Here is a 21,104-nt window from a genome sequence, read left to right on the forward strand (position 1 = left end):
AAGAAATCAGCCAAGACCTCAGAAAAAAACATTGTAGACCTCCACAAGTCTGGTTCATCCTTGGGAGCAATTTCCAAACGCCTGAATATACCATGTTCAACTGTACAAACAATAGTACGCAAGTATAAACACCATGGGACCACGCAGCCGTTATACCGCTCAGGAAGGAGACGCGTTCTCTCTTAGAGATTAACGTACTTTGGTGTGAAAAGTACAAATCAATCCCAGAACAACAGTAAAGGACCTTGTGAAGATGCTGGAGGAAACCGGTACAAAAGTATCTGTATCCACAGTAAAACAAGTCCTATATCGACATAACCTGAAAGGCCGCTCAGCAAGGAAAAAGCCACTGCCCCAAACCCACCATAAAATAGTCAGACTATGGCTTGCAACTGCACATGGGGACAAAGATCGTACTTTTTGGAGAAATGTCCTCTGGTTTGATGAAACAAAAATAGAACTGTTTGGCCGTAATGACCATCATTATGTTTGGAGGAAAAAGGGGGAGGCTTGCAAGCCAAAGAACACCATCCCAACCGTGAAGCATGGGGGTGGAAGCATCATGTTGTGGAGATGCTTTGCTGCAGGAGGGACTGGTGCAAAAATGATGGCATCATGAGGAGGAAAATGATGTGGATATATTGAAGCAACATCTCAAGACATCAGTTAAAGCTTGGTCGCAAATGGGTCTTCTAATGGACAATGGCCATTGTCCTAAGTGAAGGACAACAAAGTCAAGGTATTGGAGTGGCCATCACAAAGCCCTGACCTCAATCACATAGAACATTTGTGGGCAGAACTGAAAAAGCATGTGTGAGCAAGGAGGCCTACAAACCTGACTCAGTTACACCAGCTCTGTCAGGAGGAATGGGACAAAATTCACCCAATTTATTGTGGGAAGCTTGTGGAAGGCTACCCGAAACGTTTGACCCAAGTTAAACAATTTAAAGGCAATGCTACCAAATACCAATTGAGTGTATGTAAACTTCTGACACACTGGCAATGTGATGAAAGAAATAAAATATGAAATAAATCATTCTCTCTGCTATTATTCTGACATTTCACAATCTTAAAATAAAGTGCTGATCCTAACCCTGGATCAACCCTGGTCCTGGAGAACGACCCTCCTGTAGGTTTTAACTCCAACCTTGTTGTTGGTTTATATTTAGGGTTATGTTTATTTTAAAACCATATGTTATCTATTTGATATAAGTTACCAAAATTCTGATAGTTTACTGGTAAACTTTGAAAGTTTCCAGTAATATACACTCCCTTTGCAACCCTTGGATACATCTTTGATTGACATCTGCATGGCCTCAATTCAGTAAATAATTGATGCAGCTCAATGCCTAACTATGCCCTGAAGTTTAGACGTTTTTAAGGTCTAACCCCCCAAAAAATCTATTTTAGACAAACAAAACCTGAAACCTGAATGACAATCTAAATGGGAGCCCTCGCCTTCCACGTCCGTTTTAATCCTAAAGGTGTTAATTAAGGGACTTTCTCAATCCAAAATAAACGGTCTCAACCCAATAGGAGCAGGGCCAAAATCCCCCCTCCCCAGCCCAGCACTGCCATCTCTCCCCGCCACCCCAGGCTGTTCATCTAAACCTGGTGCCACTCAGAAGTCTGATAGCACTATTCCCAATAGCACCTAATCAGATTCCTAACAAAGATAAGAAAAGGTGGGCGATGGGGAGGAGGTACGGAGAGACAGAGACACCGGAGAGAGAGAGAGACACACTCTTTTCAAAATAGCTTCCTATCTTTTTGTGAAATCCTCAGTGGCATTAGACCATTAGTGCCATTTCAGACCAGCCTAAGAAACGTTAGTCTGTATTATATGCTGAGTGAGTGAGTAATAGCCGTGGTAATGACCTTAGAGGAGATAATGGAGAAGCTTGGCACTCAGCACCTGCTCACCAACATGTAACAAACCACTACACCCCCGGGGACCGCTGGCCAATCAGTCACAAGTTTGACCTCTAACCCCGCCCCCACCTGCACCTACTGCCTGTCTGTCTGTCAATCTGATGTTGCCATGGCAGCAGGCGTAACATAACGGTTAGGTAGAATGTTTGTTTTTATATTATAGCAAGTTTTTATGTTAAAGTATGCTGCGACCATATGTGCTGGCAGAATTTCCAGTGGGGAAATTAAATAGTTAATCTGGTTTCATGTAAAAGAGATAAATTGAGAAGTAATATTGAGTTATTGTTACAAAAGGATCACAAGTTCAAAGGCTATTACAGATGTAGGATTTTAATTTGAACCAGTTTGCTACAGCAGGAAAATAACCCTGCAGCGACAGGGAATGTGAATTGTTTTGTGGATTATAATTCATGGACATTTTGAGGGGTTGATACATTTTTTCATAAGGGATCAAGTCAAATTTAAAAATGGAAATTACAAACTTCAGAATCCTTTTTAAAACTCAAATAAGCGACAAGTTTAAGATTTCCTTCATTGCAGGAAATTTCTCCTGCAACACGGTGATTAAATTAATATCCTACATCTGTACATGACAAAATCATATTCACAGTCGTCCATGTCACAAATCATATTTACAGTGGTCCATATGTCACAAATCATATTTACAGTGGTCCATATGTCACAAATCATATTTACAGTCGTCCATATGTCACAAATCATATTTACACTCGTCCATATGTCACAAATCATATTTAGTCGCCCATAAGTCACAAATCATATTTACAGTCGTCCATATGTCACAAATCATATTTAGTCGCCCATAAGTCACAAATCATATTTACAGTCGTCCATATGTCACAAATCATATTTAGTCGCCCATAAGTCACAAATCATATTTACAGTCGTCCATATGTCACAAATCATATTTACAGTCGTCCATGTCACAAATCATATTTACACTTGTCCATAAGTCACAAATCATATTTACAGTGGTCTATATGTCACAAATCATATTTACACTCGTCCATATGTCACAAATCATATTTACACTCGTCCATATGTCACAAAACATATTTACAGTCGTCCATATGTCACAAATCATATTTACAGTCGTCCATATGTCACAAATCATATTTACAGTCGTCCATATGTCACAAATCATATTTACACTCGTCCATATGTCACAAAACATATTTACAGTCGTCCATATGTCACAAATCATATTTACAGTCGTCCATATGTCACAAATCATATTTACACTCGTCCATATGTCACAAATCAGATATAGATGACATGAACATACGGTAAATTATGACAGGACACAGGATCAATCTCATATGTTAACATGGCCCACTAGGGCCCGTTGAGGACATTATGTTTTAAAGCCTGCCATCTCAGTCCAGGATCAACCTCATATGTTAACATGACCCACTAGGGCCCTATGAGGACATTATGTTTTAAAGCCTGCCATCTCAGTCCAGGATCAACCTCATATGTTAACATGGCCCACTAGGGCCCTATGAGGACATTCTGTTTTAAAGCCTGCCATCTCAGTCCAGGATCAACCTCATATGTTAACATGACCCACTAGGGCCCTATGAGGACATTATGTTTTAAAGCCTGCCATCTCAGTCCAGGATCAACCTCATATGTTAACATGACCCACTAGGGCCTTATGAGGACATTATGTTTTAAAGCCTGCCATCTCAGTCCAGGATTAACCTCATATGTTAACATGGCCCACTAGGGCCTTATGAGGACATTATGTTTTAAAGCCTGCCATCTCAGTCCAGGATTAACCTCATATGTTAACATGGCCCACTAGGGCCCTATGAGGACATTCTGTTTTAAAGCCTGCCATCTCAGTCCAGGATCAACCTCATATGTTAACATGGCCCACTAGGGCCCTATGAGGACATTCTGTTTTAAAGCCTGCCATCTCAGTCCAGGATCAACCTCATATGTTAACATGACCCACTAGGGCCCTATGAGGACATTATGTTTTAAAGCCTGCCATCTCAGTCCAGGATCAACCTCATATGTTAACATGACCCACTAGGGCCCTATGAGGACATTATGTTTTAAAGCCTGCCATCTCAGTCCAGGATCAACCTCATATGTTAACATGACCCACTAGGGCCCTATGAGGACATTATGTTTTAAAGCCTGCCATCTCAGTCCAGGATCAACCTCATATGTTAACATGACCCACTAGGGCACTATGAGGACATTCTGTTTTAAAAACTGCCATCTCAGTCCAGGATCAACCTCATATGTTAACATGACCCACTAGGGCCCTATGAGGACATTATGTTTTAAAGCCTGCCATCTCAGTCCAGGATCAACCTCATATGTTAACATGACCCACTAGGGCCCTATGAGGACATTCTGTTTTAAAGCCTGCCATCTCAGTCCAGGATCAACCTCATATGTTAACATGGCCCACTAGGGCCCTATGAGGACATTATGTTTTAAAGCCTGTCATCTCAGTCCAGGATCAACCTCATATGTTAACATGACCCACTAGGGCCCTATGAGGACATTATGTTTTAAAGCCTGCCATCTCAGTCCAGGATCAACCTCATATGTTAACATGACCCACTAGGGCCCTATGAGGACATTATGTTTTAAAGCCTGCCATCTCAGTCCAGGATCAACCTCATATGTTAACATGACCCACTAGGGCACTATGAGGACATTCTGTTTTAAAGCCTGCCATCTCAGTCCAGGATCAACCTCATATGTTAACATGACCCACTAGGGCCCTATGAGGACATTATGTTTTAAAGCCTGCCATCTCAGTCCAGGATCAACCTCATATGTTAACATGACCCACTAGGGCACTATGAGGACATTCTGTTTTAAAGCCTGCCATCTCAGTCCAGGATCAACCTCATATGTTAACATGGCCCACTAGGGCCCTATGAGGACATTATGTTTTAAAGCCTGTCATCTCAGTCCAGGATCAACCTCATATGTTAACATGGCCCACTAGGGCCCTATGAGGACATTATGTTTTAAAGCCTGCCATCTCAGTCCAGGATCAACCTCATATGTTAACATGACCCACTAGAGTCTCTTCTCTGGGTTACGGCTTACATAAAACACATGCTACTTTCTCTCCTGTCCCTGCTCTAACAGAGATGAGTATTTTCTGTATGGCACATGCTAATATGTTCACTTAGCAGACACTTTTATCCAGTGACCTACAGAACTGTCAATAAGGGCAGTGACACATATTCAGTATATGTGGCCCATACGGAAAGCGAACCCACAACCCTGGTGTTGCTTGCTTAGCACCATGCTCTAACCCTGGTGTTGCTAGCTTAGCACCATGCTCTAACCCTGGTGTTGCTTGTTAAGCCCAATGCTCTAACCCTGGTGTTGCTAGTTAAGCCCCATGATCTAACCTTGGTGTTGCTAGCTAAGCCTCATGCTCTAATCCTGGTGTTGCTAGCTAAGCGCCATGCTCTAACCCTGGTGTTGCTAGCTAAGCCCTATGCTCTAACCTTGGTGTTGCTAGCTAAGCCCCGTGCTCTAACCCTGGTGTTGCTAGCTAAGCCCCGTGCTCTAACCCTGGTGTTGCTAGCTAAGCCCCGTGCTCTAACCCTGGTGTTGCTAGCTAAGCCCCGTGCTCTAACCCTGGTGTTGCTAGCTAAGCCCCATGCTCTAACTAACACAGTGAGTCATCAGAACCACGTAGGAAACGCAGGTACAACAGTCAGTCAACCCCAATCTTACTAAGGGAGAAGAGAGCAGAAAGCATTTCATGTCTCAGTCATTTTGATTTGCAGCTGAATGTATTGAAACACCCCCTGTTTCACCATGGAAAACTTGCTGAGTGGTAGCCATGGTAACCCACTTGATCTTGCAGAAGCATAGGCTGTAGGGCTCGTGTCTCGCTGTGGCGACCGAGATACATGATAATATTATCCATTACTGTAAGACTGGAGAGAGCCATGTTTACTGTTCATTACTGATTGCTTATTTCACTTTTGTTTATTATCTATTTCACTTGCTTTGGCAATGTAAACATGTTTCCCAATAAAGCCTTTTGAATTGAATAAAGTGAAACAGAGAGTCGAGAATCATTCTTCTTCGCTGACCGGGTTCCTCTGTAGCTAAACATGATTGAAATGAACTTCTCCAAGTGTGAGGAAAGTTCCTCTTCTCTGTCAGTTCAGAAGGCAGGTAACAGGTCCTGATAGGAGTGTGGCTAGTCCCCAGATCTGAGGATACTGCTTTCAAGAGAGAGAGAAGTAGCAAACATTCATTGTTGTTTGATCATGGTGTTCAAAAGAGATGAGTAGAACCTAATGAATTGATAATGAAAGAATTGACATGGACACATCTGAGATAAAATAGTGGATGTGGAAACTGAATTGTAGTTGACATCTTGCCCCTGTATCCCTTTGTCAAGGAGACCTCTTGGTCTCACAAAGGAAATGTGTGTTCATGGAAGAGACAACATGAAGTTGTGATTTAAACCCTCCCTTCCTCTGTCTCACAACCAAAAAGACACCGCCACCCTCACGGAAAAGACACATTGAGGCTCTTAAAGGCTTGGATTGATCTGTGCCCCAACACTACACTCTACAGAGCAAAGGGCTGGTACTGACAGGGAGAGGGGGTGTGTTCAAATCTCTCCCTATTCCAATCGCAACCAGACTCTGGCCTACTCTTTGAAGTGTGGCAACATCATGTCCGTTTGTGGTGGGCAGTGACGGTCCCTCCCAGTCCCATGTGTTGTCTCAGCTGGACACTTCCTAGTCCGTTGTGCTAACGGCTGTTATGCGAGACGGCCAAAAGAGGCCCAGGCTGGTACTGTCATACCCTTTTCACACTACAGAGCCAACCCAAACCATACTGTGCTGACTCTTACTGTTTCACATTGTCCTTTCCACCACGGTTCAAACCACTACGGTGGATGCATAATCAGGCCAGCACAGTACGGCTGCACTTGGCTCGCTAGTGTTGAAAGCATATAGGCTGGTGGGAGGAGTCAGTCCATGTTCCGTTGTATAAAGCCTGGCAGTGTCTCAATAACTTGACATTGGATAAGCTCCCTGGTGAACAGCTAGTGGGAAATGGACTCGGGCATACAGGGAAGGCAGGCAGGGATAACCACAGCCATAAATATACATGCATGTATACTGCTTCTATAGACAGAATTGTATGGCTCTGAGGATAACGGGAGAAATACAACTAGGGGCTCCATATCCTCTTCTTTTCGGTACACATTCACTTTCCAAACAGGTGTGAAATTCTGAACATCTAAAGGTCCTGAGCCCTCACATTCTGATCATACAGTAATATGGGTTGTATCTTTGTGGTGCATCATGGGTGTGTTCATAAAGAGTACATCATTACTGTTCTGATCTACCATGAGGATGTTCCTGTGCTGCCTAGGTCGTGTGGTGGAAAGATACAGTGGTTGAAGGATGCAGTGCACACCCTCAGCATGCTGACCTCAAAGACCTGGCTATCCCCTTAGCTTTCACTACCCCCCTCAGCCACTGGCTTTCCCTGTCCCCTCAGCCACAGGCTTTCACTACCCCCTCAGCCACTGGCTTTCCCTGTCCCCTCAGCCACTGGCTTTCCACTGTCCCCTCAGCCACTGGCGTCCACTGTCCCCTCAGCCACTGGCTTTCCCTGTCCCCTCAGCCACTGCCTTCCACTGTCCCCTCAGCCACTGGCCTTCCACTGTCCCCTCAGCCACTGGCCTTCCACTGTCCCCTCAGCCACTGGCTTCCACTGTCCCCCTCAGCCACTGGCTTCCACTGTCCACTCAGCCACTGGCTTTCCCTGTCCCCCTCAGCCACTGGCTTCCACTGTCCCCTCAGCCACTGGCTTCCACTGTCCCCCTCAGCCACTGGCTTCCACTGTCCCCCTCAGCCACTGGCTTCCACTGTCCCCCTCAGCCACTGGCTTCCACTGTCCCCTCAGCCACTGGCTTCCACTGTCCCCCTCAGCCACTGGCTTCCACTGTCCCCCTCAGCCACTGGCTTCCACTGTCCCCCTCAGCCACTGGCTTCCACTGTCCCCCTCAGCCACTGGCTTCCACTGTCCCCCTCAGCCACTGGCTTCCACTGTCCCCTCAGCCACTGGCTTCCACTGTCCCCCTCAGCACTGGCTTCCACTGTCCCCCTCAGCCACTGGCTTCCACTGTCCACTCAGCCCACTGGCTTCCACTGTCCCCCTCAGCCACTGGCTTCCACTGTCCCCCTCAGCCACTGGCTTCCACTGTCCCCCTCAGCCACTGGCTTCCACTGTCCCCCTCAGCCACTGGCTTCCACTGTCCCCCTCAGCCACTGGCTTTCACTGTCCCCCTCAGCCACTGGCTTTCACTGTCCCCCTCAGCCACTGGCTTCCACTGTCCCCCTCAGCCACTGGCTTCCACTGTCCCCCTCAGCCACTGGCTTCCACTGTCCACTCAGCCACTGGCTTCCACTGTCCACTCAGCCACTGGCTTCCACTGTCCACTCAGTCACTGGCTTCCACTGTCCCCCTCAGCCACTGGCTTCCACTGTCCCCCTCAGCCACTGGCTTCCACTGTCCCCCTCAGCCACTGGCTTCCACTGTCCCCCTCAGCCACTGGCTTCCACTGTCCCCCTCAGCCACTGGCTTCCACTGTCCCCCTCAGCCACTGGCTTCCACTGTCCCCCTCAGCCACTGGCTTCCACTGTCCCCTTCAGCCACTGGCTTCCACTGTCCCCCTCAGCCACTGGCTTCCACTGTCCCCCTCAGCCACTGGCTTCCACTGTCCCCCTCAGCCACTGGCTTCCACTGTCCCCTCAGCCACTGGCTTCCACTGTCCCCTCAGCCACTGGCTTCCACTGTCCACTCAGCCACTGGCTTCCACTGTCCACTCAGCCACTGTCCCCCTCAGCCACTGACTTCCACTGTCCCCTCAGCCACTGGCTTCCACTGTCCCCCTCAGCCACTGGCTTTCCCTGTCCCCTCAGCCACAGGCTTTCACTACCCCCTCAGCCACTGGCTTTCCCTGTCCCCTCAGCCACTGGCGTCCACTGTCCCCTCAGCCACTGGCCTTCCACTGTCCCCCTCAGCCACGGCTTTCCCTGTCCCCTCAGCCACTGGCTTCCACTGTCCCCCTCAGCCACTGGCTTCCACTGTCCCCCTCAGCCACTGGCTTCCACTGTCCCCCTCAGCCACTGGCTTCCACTGTCCACTCAGCCACTGGCTTCCACTGTCCACTCAGCCACTGGCTTCACTGTCCACTCAGCCCTGGCTTCCACTGTCCCCCTCAGCCACTGGCCTTCCCACTGGTCCCCCTCAGCCACTGGCTTCTCCCACTGTCCCCTCAGCCACTGCTTCCAGGTGTCCCCCTCAGCCTGGCTTCAACTGTCCCCCCTCAGCCACTGGCTTCCACTGTCCCCCTCAGCCACTGGCATTCCACTGTCCCCCTCAGCCACTGGCTTCCCACTGTCCCCCTCAGCCACTGGCTTTCCACTTTCCCCCTCAGCCACTGGCTTCCACTGTCCCCCTCAGCCACTGGCTTCCCACTGTCCCCCTCAGCCACTGGCTTCCACGTGGTCCCCCCTCAGCCACTGGCTTCCACTGTCCCCCTCCAGCCACTGGCTTCCACTGTCCCCCCTCAGCCCCTGGCTCCCACTGCCTCCCCCTCAGCCACTGGCTTCCACTGTCCCCTCAGCCACTGGCTTTCCACTGTCCCCCCTCAAAGCCACTGGCTGTCCACTGTCCCCCTCAGCCCACTGGCTTCCACTGTCCCCCTCAGCCACTTTGCTTCCACTGTGTCCCCCTCAGACACTGGCTCCACTGTCCCCCTCAGCCACTGGCTTCCACTGTCCCCCTCAGCCACTGGCTCCACTGTCCCCCTCAGACTGTCCGCCCTCAGCCACTGGCTTCCACTGTCCCCCTCAGCCACTGGCTTCCCACTGTCCCCCCTCAGCCACTGGCTTCCTCCACTGTCCCCCTCAGCCACTGGCTTCCACTGTCCCCCTCAGCCACTTGGCTTCCACTGTCCCCCTCAGCCACTGGCTTCCACTGTCCCCCTCAGCCACTGGCTTCCACTGTCCCCCTCAGGCCACTGGCTTCCACTGTCCCCCTCAGCCACTGGCTTCCACTTCCCTTCCCCCTCAGCCACTGGCTTCCACTGTCCCCCTCAGCCACTGGCTTCCACTGTCCCCCTCAGCCACTGGCTTCCACTGTCCCCCTCAGCCCCTGGCTTCCACTGTCCCCCTCAGCCACTGGCTTCCACTGTCCCCCTCAGCCACTGGCTTCCACTGTCCCCCTCAGCCACTGGCTTCCACTGTCCCCCCTCAGCCACTGGCTTCCACTGTCCCCCTCAGCCACTGGCTTCCACTGTCCCCCTCAGCCACTGGGCTTCCACTGTCCCCCCTCACCACTGGCTTCCACTGTCCCCCTCAGCCACTGGGCTTCCACTGTCCCCTCAGCCACTGGCTTCCACTGTCCCCCTCAGCCACTGGCCTTCCACTGTCCCCCTCAGCCACTGGCTTCCACTGTCCCCCTCAGCCACTGGCTTCCACTGTCCCCCTCAGCCACTGCTTCCACTGTCCCCCTCAGCCCACTGGCTTCCACTGTCCCCCTCAGCACTGGCTTCCACTGTCCCCTCAGCCACTGGCTTCCACTGTCCCCCTCAGCCACTGGCTTCCACTGTCCCCCTCAGCCACTGGCTGCCACTGTCCCCCTCAGCCACTGGCTTCACTGTCCCCCTCAGCCACTGGCTTCCACTTCCCCCTCAGCCACTGGCTTCCACTGTCCCCCTCAGCCACTGGCTTCCACTGTCCCCCCTCAGCCACTGGCTTCCACTGTCCCCTCAGCCACTGGCTTCCACTTCCCCCTCAGCCACTGGCTTCCACTGTCCCCCTCAGCCACTGGCTTCCACTGTCCCCCTCAGCCACTGGCTTCCACTGTCCCCCTCAGCCACTGGCTTCCACTGTCCCCCTCAGCCACTGGCTTCCACTGTCCCCCTCAGCCACTGGCTTCCACTGTCCCCCTCAGCCACTGGCTTCCACTGTCCCCCTCAGCCACTGGCTTCCACTGTCCCCCTCAGCCACTGGCTTCCACTGTCCCCCTCAGCCACTGGCTTCCACTGTCCCCCTCAGCCACTGGCTTCCACTGTCCCCCTCAGCCACTGGCTTCCACTGTCCCCCTCAGCCACTGGCTTCCACTGTCCCCCTCAGCCACTGGCTTCCACTGTCCCCCTCAGCCACTGGCTCCACTGTCCCCCTCAGCCACTGGCTTCCACTGTCCCCCCTCAGCCACTGGGCTTCCACTGTCCCCCTCAGCCACTGGCTTCCACTGTCCCCCTCAGCCACTGGCTTCCACTGTCCCCCTCAGCCACTGGCTTCCACTGTCCCCCTCAGCCACTGGCTTCCACTGTCCCCCCTCAGCCACTGGCTTCCACTGGTCCCCCTCAGCCACTGGCTTCCACTGTCCCCCTCAGCCACTGGCTTCCACTGTCCCCCTCAGCCACTGGCTTCCACTTCCCCCTCAGCCACTGGCTTCCACTGTCCCCCTCAGCCACTGGCTTCCACTGTCCCCCCTCAGCCACTGGCTTCCACTGTCCCCCTCAGCCACTGGCTTCCACTGTCCCCCTCAGACCACTGGCTTCCACTGTCCCCCTCAGCCACTGGCTTCCCACTGTCCCCCTCAGCCACTGGCTTCCACTGTCCCACCTCAGCCACTGGGCTTCCACTGTCCCCCTCAGCCACTGGCTTCCACTGTCCCCCTCAGCCACTGGCTTCCACTGTCCCCCTCAGCCACTGGCTTCCACTGTCCCCCCTCAGCCACTGGCTTCCACTGTCCCCCTCAGCCACTGGCTTCCACTGTCCCCCTCAGCCACTGGCTTCCACTGTCCCCCTCAGCCACTGGCTTCCACTGTCCCCCTCAGCCACTGGCTTCCACTGTCCCCCTCAGCCACTGGCTTCCACTGTCCCCCTCAGCCACTGGCTTCCACTGTCCACTCAGCCACTGGCTTCCACTGTCCACTCAGCCAATGGCTTCCACTGTCCACTCAGCCACTGGCTTCCACTGGTCCACTCAGCCACTGGCTTCCACTGTCCACTCAGCCACGTGGCTTCCACTGTCCACTCAGCCACTGGCTTCCACTGTCCACTCAGCCACTGGCTTCACTGTCCCCCAGCCACTGGCTTCCACTGTCCCCTCAGCCACTGGCTTCCACTGTCCCCCTCAGCCACTGGCTTCCACTGTCCCCCTCAGCCACTGGCTTCCACTGTCCCCCTCAGCCACTGGCTTCCACTGTCCCCTTCAGCCACTGGCTTCCACTGTCCCCTCAGCCACTGGCTTCCACTGTCCCCCTCAGCCACTGGCTTCCACTGTCCCCCTCAGCCACTGGCTTCCACTGTCCCCCTCAGCCACTGGCTTCCACTGTCCCCTCAGCCACTGGCTTCCACTGTCCCCTCAGCCACTGGCTTCCACTGTCCACTCAGCCACTGGCTTCCACTGTCCACTCAGCCACTGGCTTCCACTGTCCCCCTCAGCCACTGACTTCCACTGTCCCCTCAGCCACTGGCTTCCACTGTCCCCCTCAGCCACTGGCTTCCACTGTCCACTCAGCCACTGGCTTCCACTGTCCACTCAGCCACTGGCTTCCACTGTCCACTCAGCCACTGGCTTCCACTGTCCCCTCAGCCACTGGCTTCCACTGTCCCCTCAGCCACTGGCTTCCACTGTCCCTCAGCCACTGGCCTTTCACTGTCCCCTCAGCCACTGGCCTTTCACTGTCCCCTCATCCACACCTCACTATTTCTCCTGCTAAAACACTTTCCAGTGTAGTGGGCTTTACACATTATTTCAATGCATTTGTTAGTCCCTGTTAGTCCCTTTGGGTTAATAACGTGCTTCAAACTGTAAGCTGTATTTCAAGTATCATGCTCTGATGCACTTAGAGGCTACACATTCCCTCCTAAGTAGCTGAAAATGTTACATAAGCCAAGTTGGAATAGACATGTTCCGTTAAAATGTTGGCTATTTTGAAATGCTTCTTCGCTAAGAGCTATGCCATTTCTAAGAGCTGAACCCTGAGAATCATCTCCTCTGTCTGCCCTGTGCATCTCCACTGGTTTGGTCAACATCCAGGGCTTATAGTGTTTGCTCTCTGCAACCAATTTAGCTGGAGGTAGCAAAAAGGTTTTATACTGTAGCACCTCACACATACACACCGCCTCATACTGCAGCATCCCACACATGTCCTCACACACATCCTCCTCACAAATCCCAATCCAGGATAGAGCAAGTTGTCATCCCATAGTTTAATATACTGTGCAAACGCTACCGTGTGTTGCTCAAATAACATGTCTGAGGATCCACATCCTGTCTCAACCAAGGTGTCATTCAACAGCTTACTGGACTGTGAAAACACTACAAAATGTTTCTAGAACATCACGCAAACATGTCTCAATATAGCCACAAATACTGCTCCCCCTGTAATGTGTTCGTCTTAGCCAGAGTGCAAAACTATCATAAAATACATACATTGAATACATAAACACAACAGTTTGCTAGCTTTCAGTAGCGCCAATGTCTATAGCTTCCTAGTGAGGCACTAACAACTCCCATAGCGTTAGAAGCACTACAGTCCATAACCTGATGTGGAGCCAGTAGCTGCTACAGTACATAACCTGATGTGGAGTCAGTAGCTGCTACAGTACACAACCTGATGTGGAGTCAGTAGCTGCTACAGTACATAACCTGATGTGGAGTCAGTAGCTACTACAGTACACAACCTGATGTGGAGTCAGTAGCTGCTACAGTACACAACCTGATGTGGAGTCAGTAGCTGCTACAGTACATAACCTGATGTGGAGTCAGTAGCTGCTACAGTACACAACCTGATGTGGAGTCAGTAGCTGCTACAGTACATAACCTGATGTGGAGTCAGTAGCTACTACAGTACACAACCTGATGTGGAGTCAGTAGCTGCTACAGTACATAACCTGATGTGGAGTCAGTAGCTGCTACAGTACACAACCTGATGTGGAGTCAGTAGCTGCTACAGTACATAACCTGATGTGGAGTCAGTAGCTGCTACAGTACACAACCTGATGTGGAGTCAGTAGCTGCTACAGTACATAACCTGATGTGGAGTCAGTAGCTGCTACAGTACATAACCTGATGTGGAGTCAGTAGCTGCTACAGTACACAACCTGATGTGGAGTCAGTAGCTGCTACAGTACACAACCTGATGTGGAGTCAGTAGCTACTACAGTACACAACCTGATGTGGAGTCAGTAGCTGCTACAGTACATAACCTGATGTGGAGTCAGTAGCTGCTACAGTACACAACCTGATGTGGAGTCAGTAGCTGCTACAGTACATAACCTGATGTGGAGTCAGTAGCTGCTACAGTACATAACCTGATGTGGAGCCAGTAGCTGCTACAGTACACAACCTGATGTGGAGTCAGTAGCTACTACAGTACACAACCTGATGTAGAGCCAGTAGCTGCTACAGTACATAACCTGATGTGGAGTCAGTAGCTGCTACAGTACACAACCTGATGTGGAGTCAGTAGCTGCTACAGTACACAACCTGATGTAGAGTCAGTAGCTGCTACAGTACATAACCTGATGTGGAGTCAGTAGCTGCCACAGTACACAACCTGATGTAGAGTCAGTAGCTGCTACAGTACACAACCTGATGTGGAGTCAGTAGCTGCTACAGTACACAACCTGATGTGGAGTCAGTAGCTGCTACAGTACATAACCTGATGTGGAGTCAGTAGCTGCTACAGTACACAACCTGATGTGGAGCCAGTAGCTGCTACAGTACATAACCTGATGTGGAGTCAGTAGCTACTACAGTACACAACCTGATGTGGAGTCAGTAGCTGCTACAGTACATAACCTGATGTGGAGTCAGTAGCTGCTACAGTACACAACCTGATGTGGAGTCAGTAGCTGCTACAGTACATAACCTGATGTAGAGCCAGTAGCTGTTACAGTACAGTACAGTATGTGTGTGTGTGTGTGAGAGTGAAGCTTTATCCAGATACTGCTGGTGGGCGGCGAGGGAGGGATGGGTACAGAGTGTGACCACAGATGGGAAAGGCCAAACCCACACAAACAGATTGTGAGGCTGTGATATCTGGCAAGCGGAGGTGAAAAATAGCGTCGGTTTAAACTGTGAAGTCGACTGGAGAAGGATTGATTTGTGGTAACCCCGCAGAGCAGCTTCTGTGCAGCAGATTGATGCTTCATTGTGACAGACAGGAAGCCCAAACTGGATCCAAAATTCACATGATACTGTATTCACGAACAAGTCAAACTGGGTCCAAGAGTCACATGATACTGTATTCACTAACAAGTCAAACTGGGTCCAAGAGTCACATGATACTGTATTCACTAACAAGTCAAACTGGGTCCAATAGTCACATGATACTGTATTCACTAACAAGTCAAACTGGGTCCAAGAGTCACATGATACTGTATTCACTAACAAGTCAAACTGGGTCCAAGATTCACATGATATTGTATTCACTAACAAGTCAAACTGGGTCCAAGAGTCACATGATAGTGTATTCACTAACAAGTCAAACTGTGTCCAAGATTCACATTATACTGTATTCACTAACAAGTCAAACTGGGTCCAAGATTCAAATACTATATTCCTCACTAACAAGGGAAATGCATGTTCTGTGCTGCCTCTGTGGCCAATACTTAAGATAATCAATCTCTCTCTCTCTCTCACTCATCCAAACATTCAGACATGTAATATACGATCTGTATCCTGACGAGAGGGTGTGTAATACAGAGATGCCTTTCATTTGTTGGTAACGGTGCTGAAGTGGTTGAAATAAACAGGAAACTTCAACCGATTAGACTGATCAACTCCTTTATGTAGCCTTCACTTAAATCATGACAACTGTTCCTTGTGCTGAGAGAAGAACCGTCTTCAATACATTATGAAAGCTTGGTTGTCTCTCTCGTTGGTTCACTGAGAGAAGAACTGTCTTCAATACATTATGAAAGCTTGGTTGTCTCTCTCTCTTGTTGGTTCACTGAGAGAAGAACTGTCTTCAATACATTATGAAAGCTTGGTTGTCTCTCTCTCTTGTTGGTTCACTGAGAGAAGAACTGTCTTCAATACATTATGAAAGCTTGGTTGTCTCTCTCTCTTGTTGGTTCACTGAGAGAAGAACTGTCTTCAATACATTATGAAAGCTTGGTTGCTTCTCTCTCTCTCTCTCGTTGGTTCACTGAGAGAAGAACTGTCATCAATACATTATGAAAGCTTGGTTGTCTCTCTCTCTCGTTGGTTCACTGAGAGAAGAACTGTCTTCAATACATTATGAAAGCTTGGTTGTCTCTCTCTCTCTCGTTGGTTCACTGAGAGAAGAACTGTCATCAATACATTATGAAAGTTTGGTTGTCCCTCTCTCTCTCGTTGGTTCACTGAGAGAAGAACTGTCTTCAATACATTATGAAAGCTTGGTTGTCTCTCTCTCTCTCGTTGGTTCACTGAGAGAAGAACTGTCTTCAATACATTATGAAAGCTTGGTTGTCTCTCTCTCTCTCGTTGGTTCACTGAGAGAAGAACTGTCATCAATACATTATGAAAGCTTGGTTGTCTCTCTCTCTCGTTGGTTCACTGAGAGAAGAACTGTCTTCAATACATTATGAAAGCTTGGTTGTCTCTCTCTCTTGTTGGTTCACTGAGAGAAGAACTGTCATCAATACATTATGAAAGCTTGGTTGTCTCTCTCTCTCTCGTTGGTTCACTGAGAGAAGAACTGTCTTCAATACATTATGAAAGCTTGGCTGCCTCTTGCTCGTTCACTGACATATTGACAGTAGCTACATATTCCCAGCTCAGTGTAATTATAATTCCAGAGCTACATATGAGTGCACTCCTCTGGATGTCTTGGGCCAAAAGGACAACCCAAGTCATCCAAGCATTACATTCCTCGCTCCCTATGAAAGCTTTCTATAGGCCTTCTGTGAATCTGTGAAATTCCAAAACTGCAAATCTTCTGTCAAATGAAGGAATTACATGATTATGTAAAAGGTCTGTTGTTTGAGAAATCATAGACGAATCTGTAATGTAGCGATATGAATACGTACTCAGAATACAATACATATCTGTTATGTAACACCATCAGGAAGTATTCACATCCCTTGACCTAAACATTTTGTTGTGTTACTGCCTGAATTGAAAATGGATTAAATATATATATTTTATACATAATAGCCCATCATGAACAAAGTGAAAACATGTTTTTAAGAAATGTTTACACATTTATTGAAAATGAAATACAGACATGAGTCAATATGTTTGTTTTCTATAGGTTTTCTTCTAGGATTTTGCCTGTGCTAAGCTCTATTCTTTTTGGGGGGTTTTATACTAAAAGATTCATACCCATAACCTGATGCAGTCGCTTGAGAAAATGCCACATTTTTTGTTGTTTTACTTTACTTTTTTTTGCAAATATTTTTTATCTGTACAGGCTTCTTTCTTTTCACTCTGTCATTTAGGTTAGTATTGTGGAGTAACTACAATGTTGTTGGTCCATCCTCAGGTTTCTCCATTAAACTCAGTAACTGTTTTAAAGTGGTGAAATCCCTGAGCTGTTTCCTTCCTCTCAGGCAACCCAGTTAGGAAGGATGTCTGTATCTTTGTAGTGACTGGGTGTATTATGTGACACTCCTTAACATATGTAGGCTTACCAGAACAAAGGGATTGAATCCTTCTTTTACCTTTATTTAACTAGGCAAGTCAGTTAAGAACAAATTCCTATATTCAATGACGGCCTAGGAACAGTGGGTTAACTGCCTTGTTCAGGGGAACAGTGGGTTAACTGCCTGTTCAGGGGGCAGAACGACAGATTTGTACCTTGTCAGCTCGGGGATTTGAACATGAAACCTTTCGGTTACTAGTCCAACGCTCTAAACACTAGGCTACCCTGCCGCCCCATTCTTGACTCAAGACATTTCAGCATTTCATTTGTAGAAATGTAAAAAAATATATATAATTCTTGTTTGACATTATGGAGTATTGTGTGCAGGCCAAAGACACAAACTCTAAATGTAAATCCATTTTAAATTCAGGTTGTAACAACAACATGTGGGACAAGTCCAGGGGAGTGAAGACTTCCTGAAGGCACTATAAGTCTGCTAGTAGCTAATTACTCTGTCACGTGATACACTAGACTGACCTCAATGACACAAACACACACACACACTTTGTAGTTAATTACTCGTTTACTTTTGGACTTTGACTTTTAACATTCTAATTACTTGTTTTCATTATGCACAAGCTAATATTTCAGAGGTCGCAAAAGAACAAAAACAACAGCCGACCGGTATGTTTGTTGGTGGTTGATTTTACAAAATCTACATTAGCTCTAATCTAAAATCATTAGAATTTCAGTTGGTGCAACCACCCAATGTGGGTTAACGATAGCCACGATTTCAACTCCACTAGACCACTGTATCCAACCTCTCACCCTGTGAGCCACCTGCACCAGCTCAGAGCTTCTTTCCTTTCAGCCTCTCTGATGGGGGTTTATTTTGTCTGGACTAAAAACAGTCAACTGCTGATACACAAATACAGTGATATGGTCTATACATGCATTTTGGATTTTGAGTGAAGAGGCGTCTGACAGCGGTAGACATTACAACTCCAACTTCTCTGAAGTACTGTATCCCCACATCTCTCCCTCTGAGCCACCTTCGTCCCTGAGCACTTCCTCCCAAACATGGAAAACACAGGGACTGATTTAGACCTGGGACACCAGGTGGGTGCAATTCATTATCAGGTAGAACAGAAAACCCTGCAGGCTCCGGACCTCATAGGGTAAGAGTTGAATACCCCTGCCCTATATAGTGCACTACTTTTGATAAGGCTCTCTGTCTAATGTACTGCACTACATAAGGAATAGGGTGCCATTTGGGAAACATACACTATCTAAGACAGGCCCGCTCTGCCTCGAGCATTAGGCAGGATGAATAAATGCATGTGATCCAGCTCGCTGGAATAGGAATGATGCATATTCCCGTTTGTGTCTGCATGGCTGACTTCACCGTAGTAACTGTTGAGGAGGCCATGTAATCCATCAGTAAAGGCTTGTCCTTGACATTCATTCATCCTGGTTGAATAATGAATGATACCAAAGAAGGTCTTGTGTACCACTGTTGGGCATGAGGATAACTCGCCTCTACACCACCATCTCTTTGACTGTGTCCAAAATGCCACCCCAGTCCTTATTTAGTGCAATACTTTTGACCAAGGCCCATGGTAGAAAGTAGTGCACTAAATAGGGAATAGGGTGCCATTTGGGATGTAGGCCTTTTGTGAGATATTAAACATTGATCATATATTCTAATGTGTTCATTATATATTACACGCTTCCTTCTTTATCCCGAGTCTTCTTTCCTCTGATGGACTGGTAGGTCTCTACGTATGGAAAGAATATAGCATCTTGCTGTACTGCTAGAGATAGTCTTCGTGTGTGTGTGTGTGTGTGTGGCTGGAAGTCTTACCTTGAGGTGCGTCGGCATCGCAGGTCTTGGTAGTCCAAGTGGTATTATTCCCTGGTGGCATCGGGCTCTGACCAAACACACACACAAAAAGAGGCATGTTTCTCTTCTCCATAGCAAACAAAGTATCCAGTACTGTTTGTTTGCTATAATATGAAGGATGTGCACTTAAACTCACTAAGCGTACACAGTTTTCCAGTCAACTCAACTGCAATCCAGAAAATAAAACATGTATGGTCATCATTGTATTCCACCAAGGTGTGTAGCTAAGGCAGCTAAGGCAGCTAATGAGGCTAATGTGGCTAATGAGGCTAATGTAGCTAATGAGGCTAAGGCAGCTAATGTAGCTAATGTGGCTAATGAGGCTAATGTAGCTAATGAGGCTAAGGCAGCTAATGTAGTTAATGCACTGATGTAGTTGATGTAGCTAATGAGGCTAAGGCAGCTAATGCAACTAATGTAGCTAATACAAGAACTGTTCCTTATCATATTTTGTTGTGCTGCCATTTACATTTAAAATCACATGTTTATCCTTCAACCAATCATGAACCAAAGCCTTTAGGAGGATTCAGGAGGATGGAACCCTCACTCCTTCAGGAGGATTCAGGAGGATGGAACCCTCACTCCTTCAGGAGGATTCAGAAGGATGGAACCATCACTCCTTTAGGAGGATTCAGGAGGATGGAACCCTCACTCCTTCAGGAGGATTCTGGAGGATGGAACCCTCATTCCTTCAGGAGGATTCAGGAGAATGTAAACCTCACTCCTTCAGGAGGATTCAGGAGGATGGAACCCTCACTCCTTTAGGAGGATTCAGGAGGATGGAACCCTCACTCCTTCAGGAGGATGGAACCCTCACTCCTTCAGGAGGATTCAGAAGGATGGAACCATCACTCCTTTAGGAGGATTCAGGAGGATGGAACCCTCACTCCTTCAGGAGGATTCAGGAGGATGGAACCCTCATTCCTTCAGGAGGATTAAGGAGAATGTAAACCTCACTCCTTCAGGAGGATTCAGGATGATGGAACCCTCACTCCTTTAGGAGGATTCAGGAGGATGGAACCCTCACTCCTTTAGGAGGATTCAGGAGGATGGAACCCTCACTCCTTTTAGAGGATTCAGGAGGATGGAACCCTCACTCCTTTAGGAGGATTCAGGAGGATGGAACCCTCACTCCTTCAGGAGGATTCAGGAGGATGGAACCCTCACTCCTTTAGGAGGATTCAGGAGGATGGAACCATCACTCCTTTAGGAGGATTCAGGAGGATGGAACACTCACTCCTTTAGGAGGATTCAGGAGGATGGAACCCTCACTCCTTTTAGAGGATTCAGGAGGATGGAACCCTCACTCCTTTAGGAGGATTCAGGAGGATGTAACCCTCACTCCTTCACGATTCAGGAGGATGGAACACTCTCTCCTTTAGGAGGATTCAGGTGGATGGAACCCTCACTCATTCAGGAGGATGGAACCCTCACTCCGTCAGGAGGATGGAACCCTTACTCCTTCAGGAGGATTCATGAGGATGGAACCCTCACTCCATCAGGAGGATGGAACCCTCACTCCTTCAGGAGGATTCAGGAGGATGGAACCCTCACTCCTTCAGGAGGATTCAGGAGGATGGAACCCTCACTCCTCACTCCTTCAGAGTTTGTTAGATTTAATCCATCCAA

The 21,104-nt window shown here is 48.5% G+C and overlaps 1 protein-coding gene across 4 annotated transcripts in view; it reads right to left on the reverse strand.

Moving 5' to 3' along the window:
* LOC109884158 (probable lysosomal cobalamin transporter) overlaps positions 1-21,104 on the reverse strand; it is a 45,102-nt gene that overhangs the window by 21,811 nt on the left and 2,187 nt on the right. For 2 of the 4 annotated variants that reach the window (XM_031816019.1, XM_031816018.1), the window contains exon 3: positions 19,437-19,503. In XM_031816019.1, coding sequence (XP_031671879.1) covers positions 19,437-19,503 — 67 coding nt within the window. Of the gene's footprint in view, positions 1-1,735; positions 6,171-19,436; positions 19,504-21,104 lie in introns of those variants that run through there. The other 2 variants (XM_031816016.1, XM_031816017.1) reach the window with 2 other exon arrangements.

This window comes from Oncorhynchus kisutch, unplaced genomic scaffold (assembly GCF_002021735.2).
Source record: "Oncorhynchus kisutch isolate 150728-3 unplaced genomic scaffold, Okis_V2 scaffold728, whole genome shotgun sequence".
In the NCBI taxonomy this organism is placed as follows: Eukaryota; Metazoa; Chordata; class Actinopteri; order Salmoniformes; family Salmonidae; genus Oncorhynchus; species Oncorhynchus kisutch.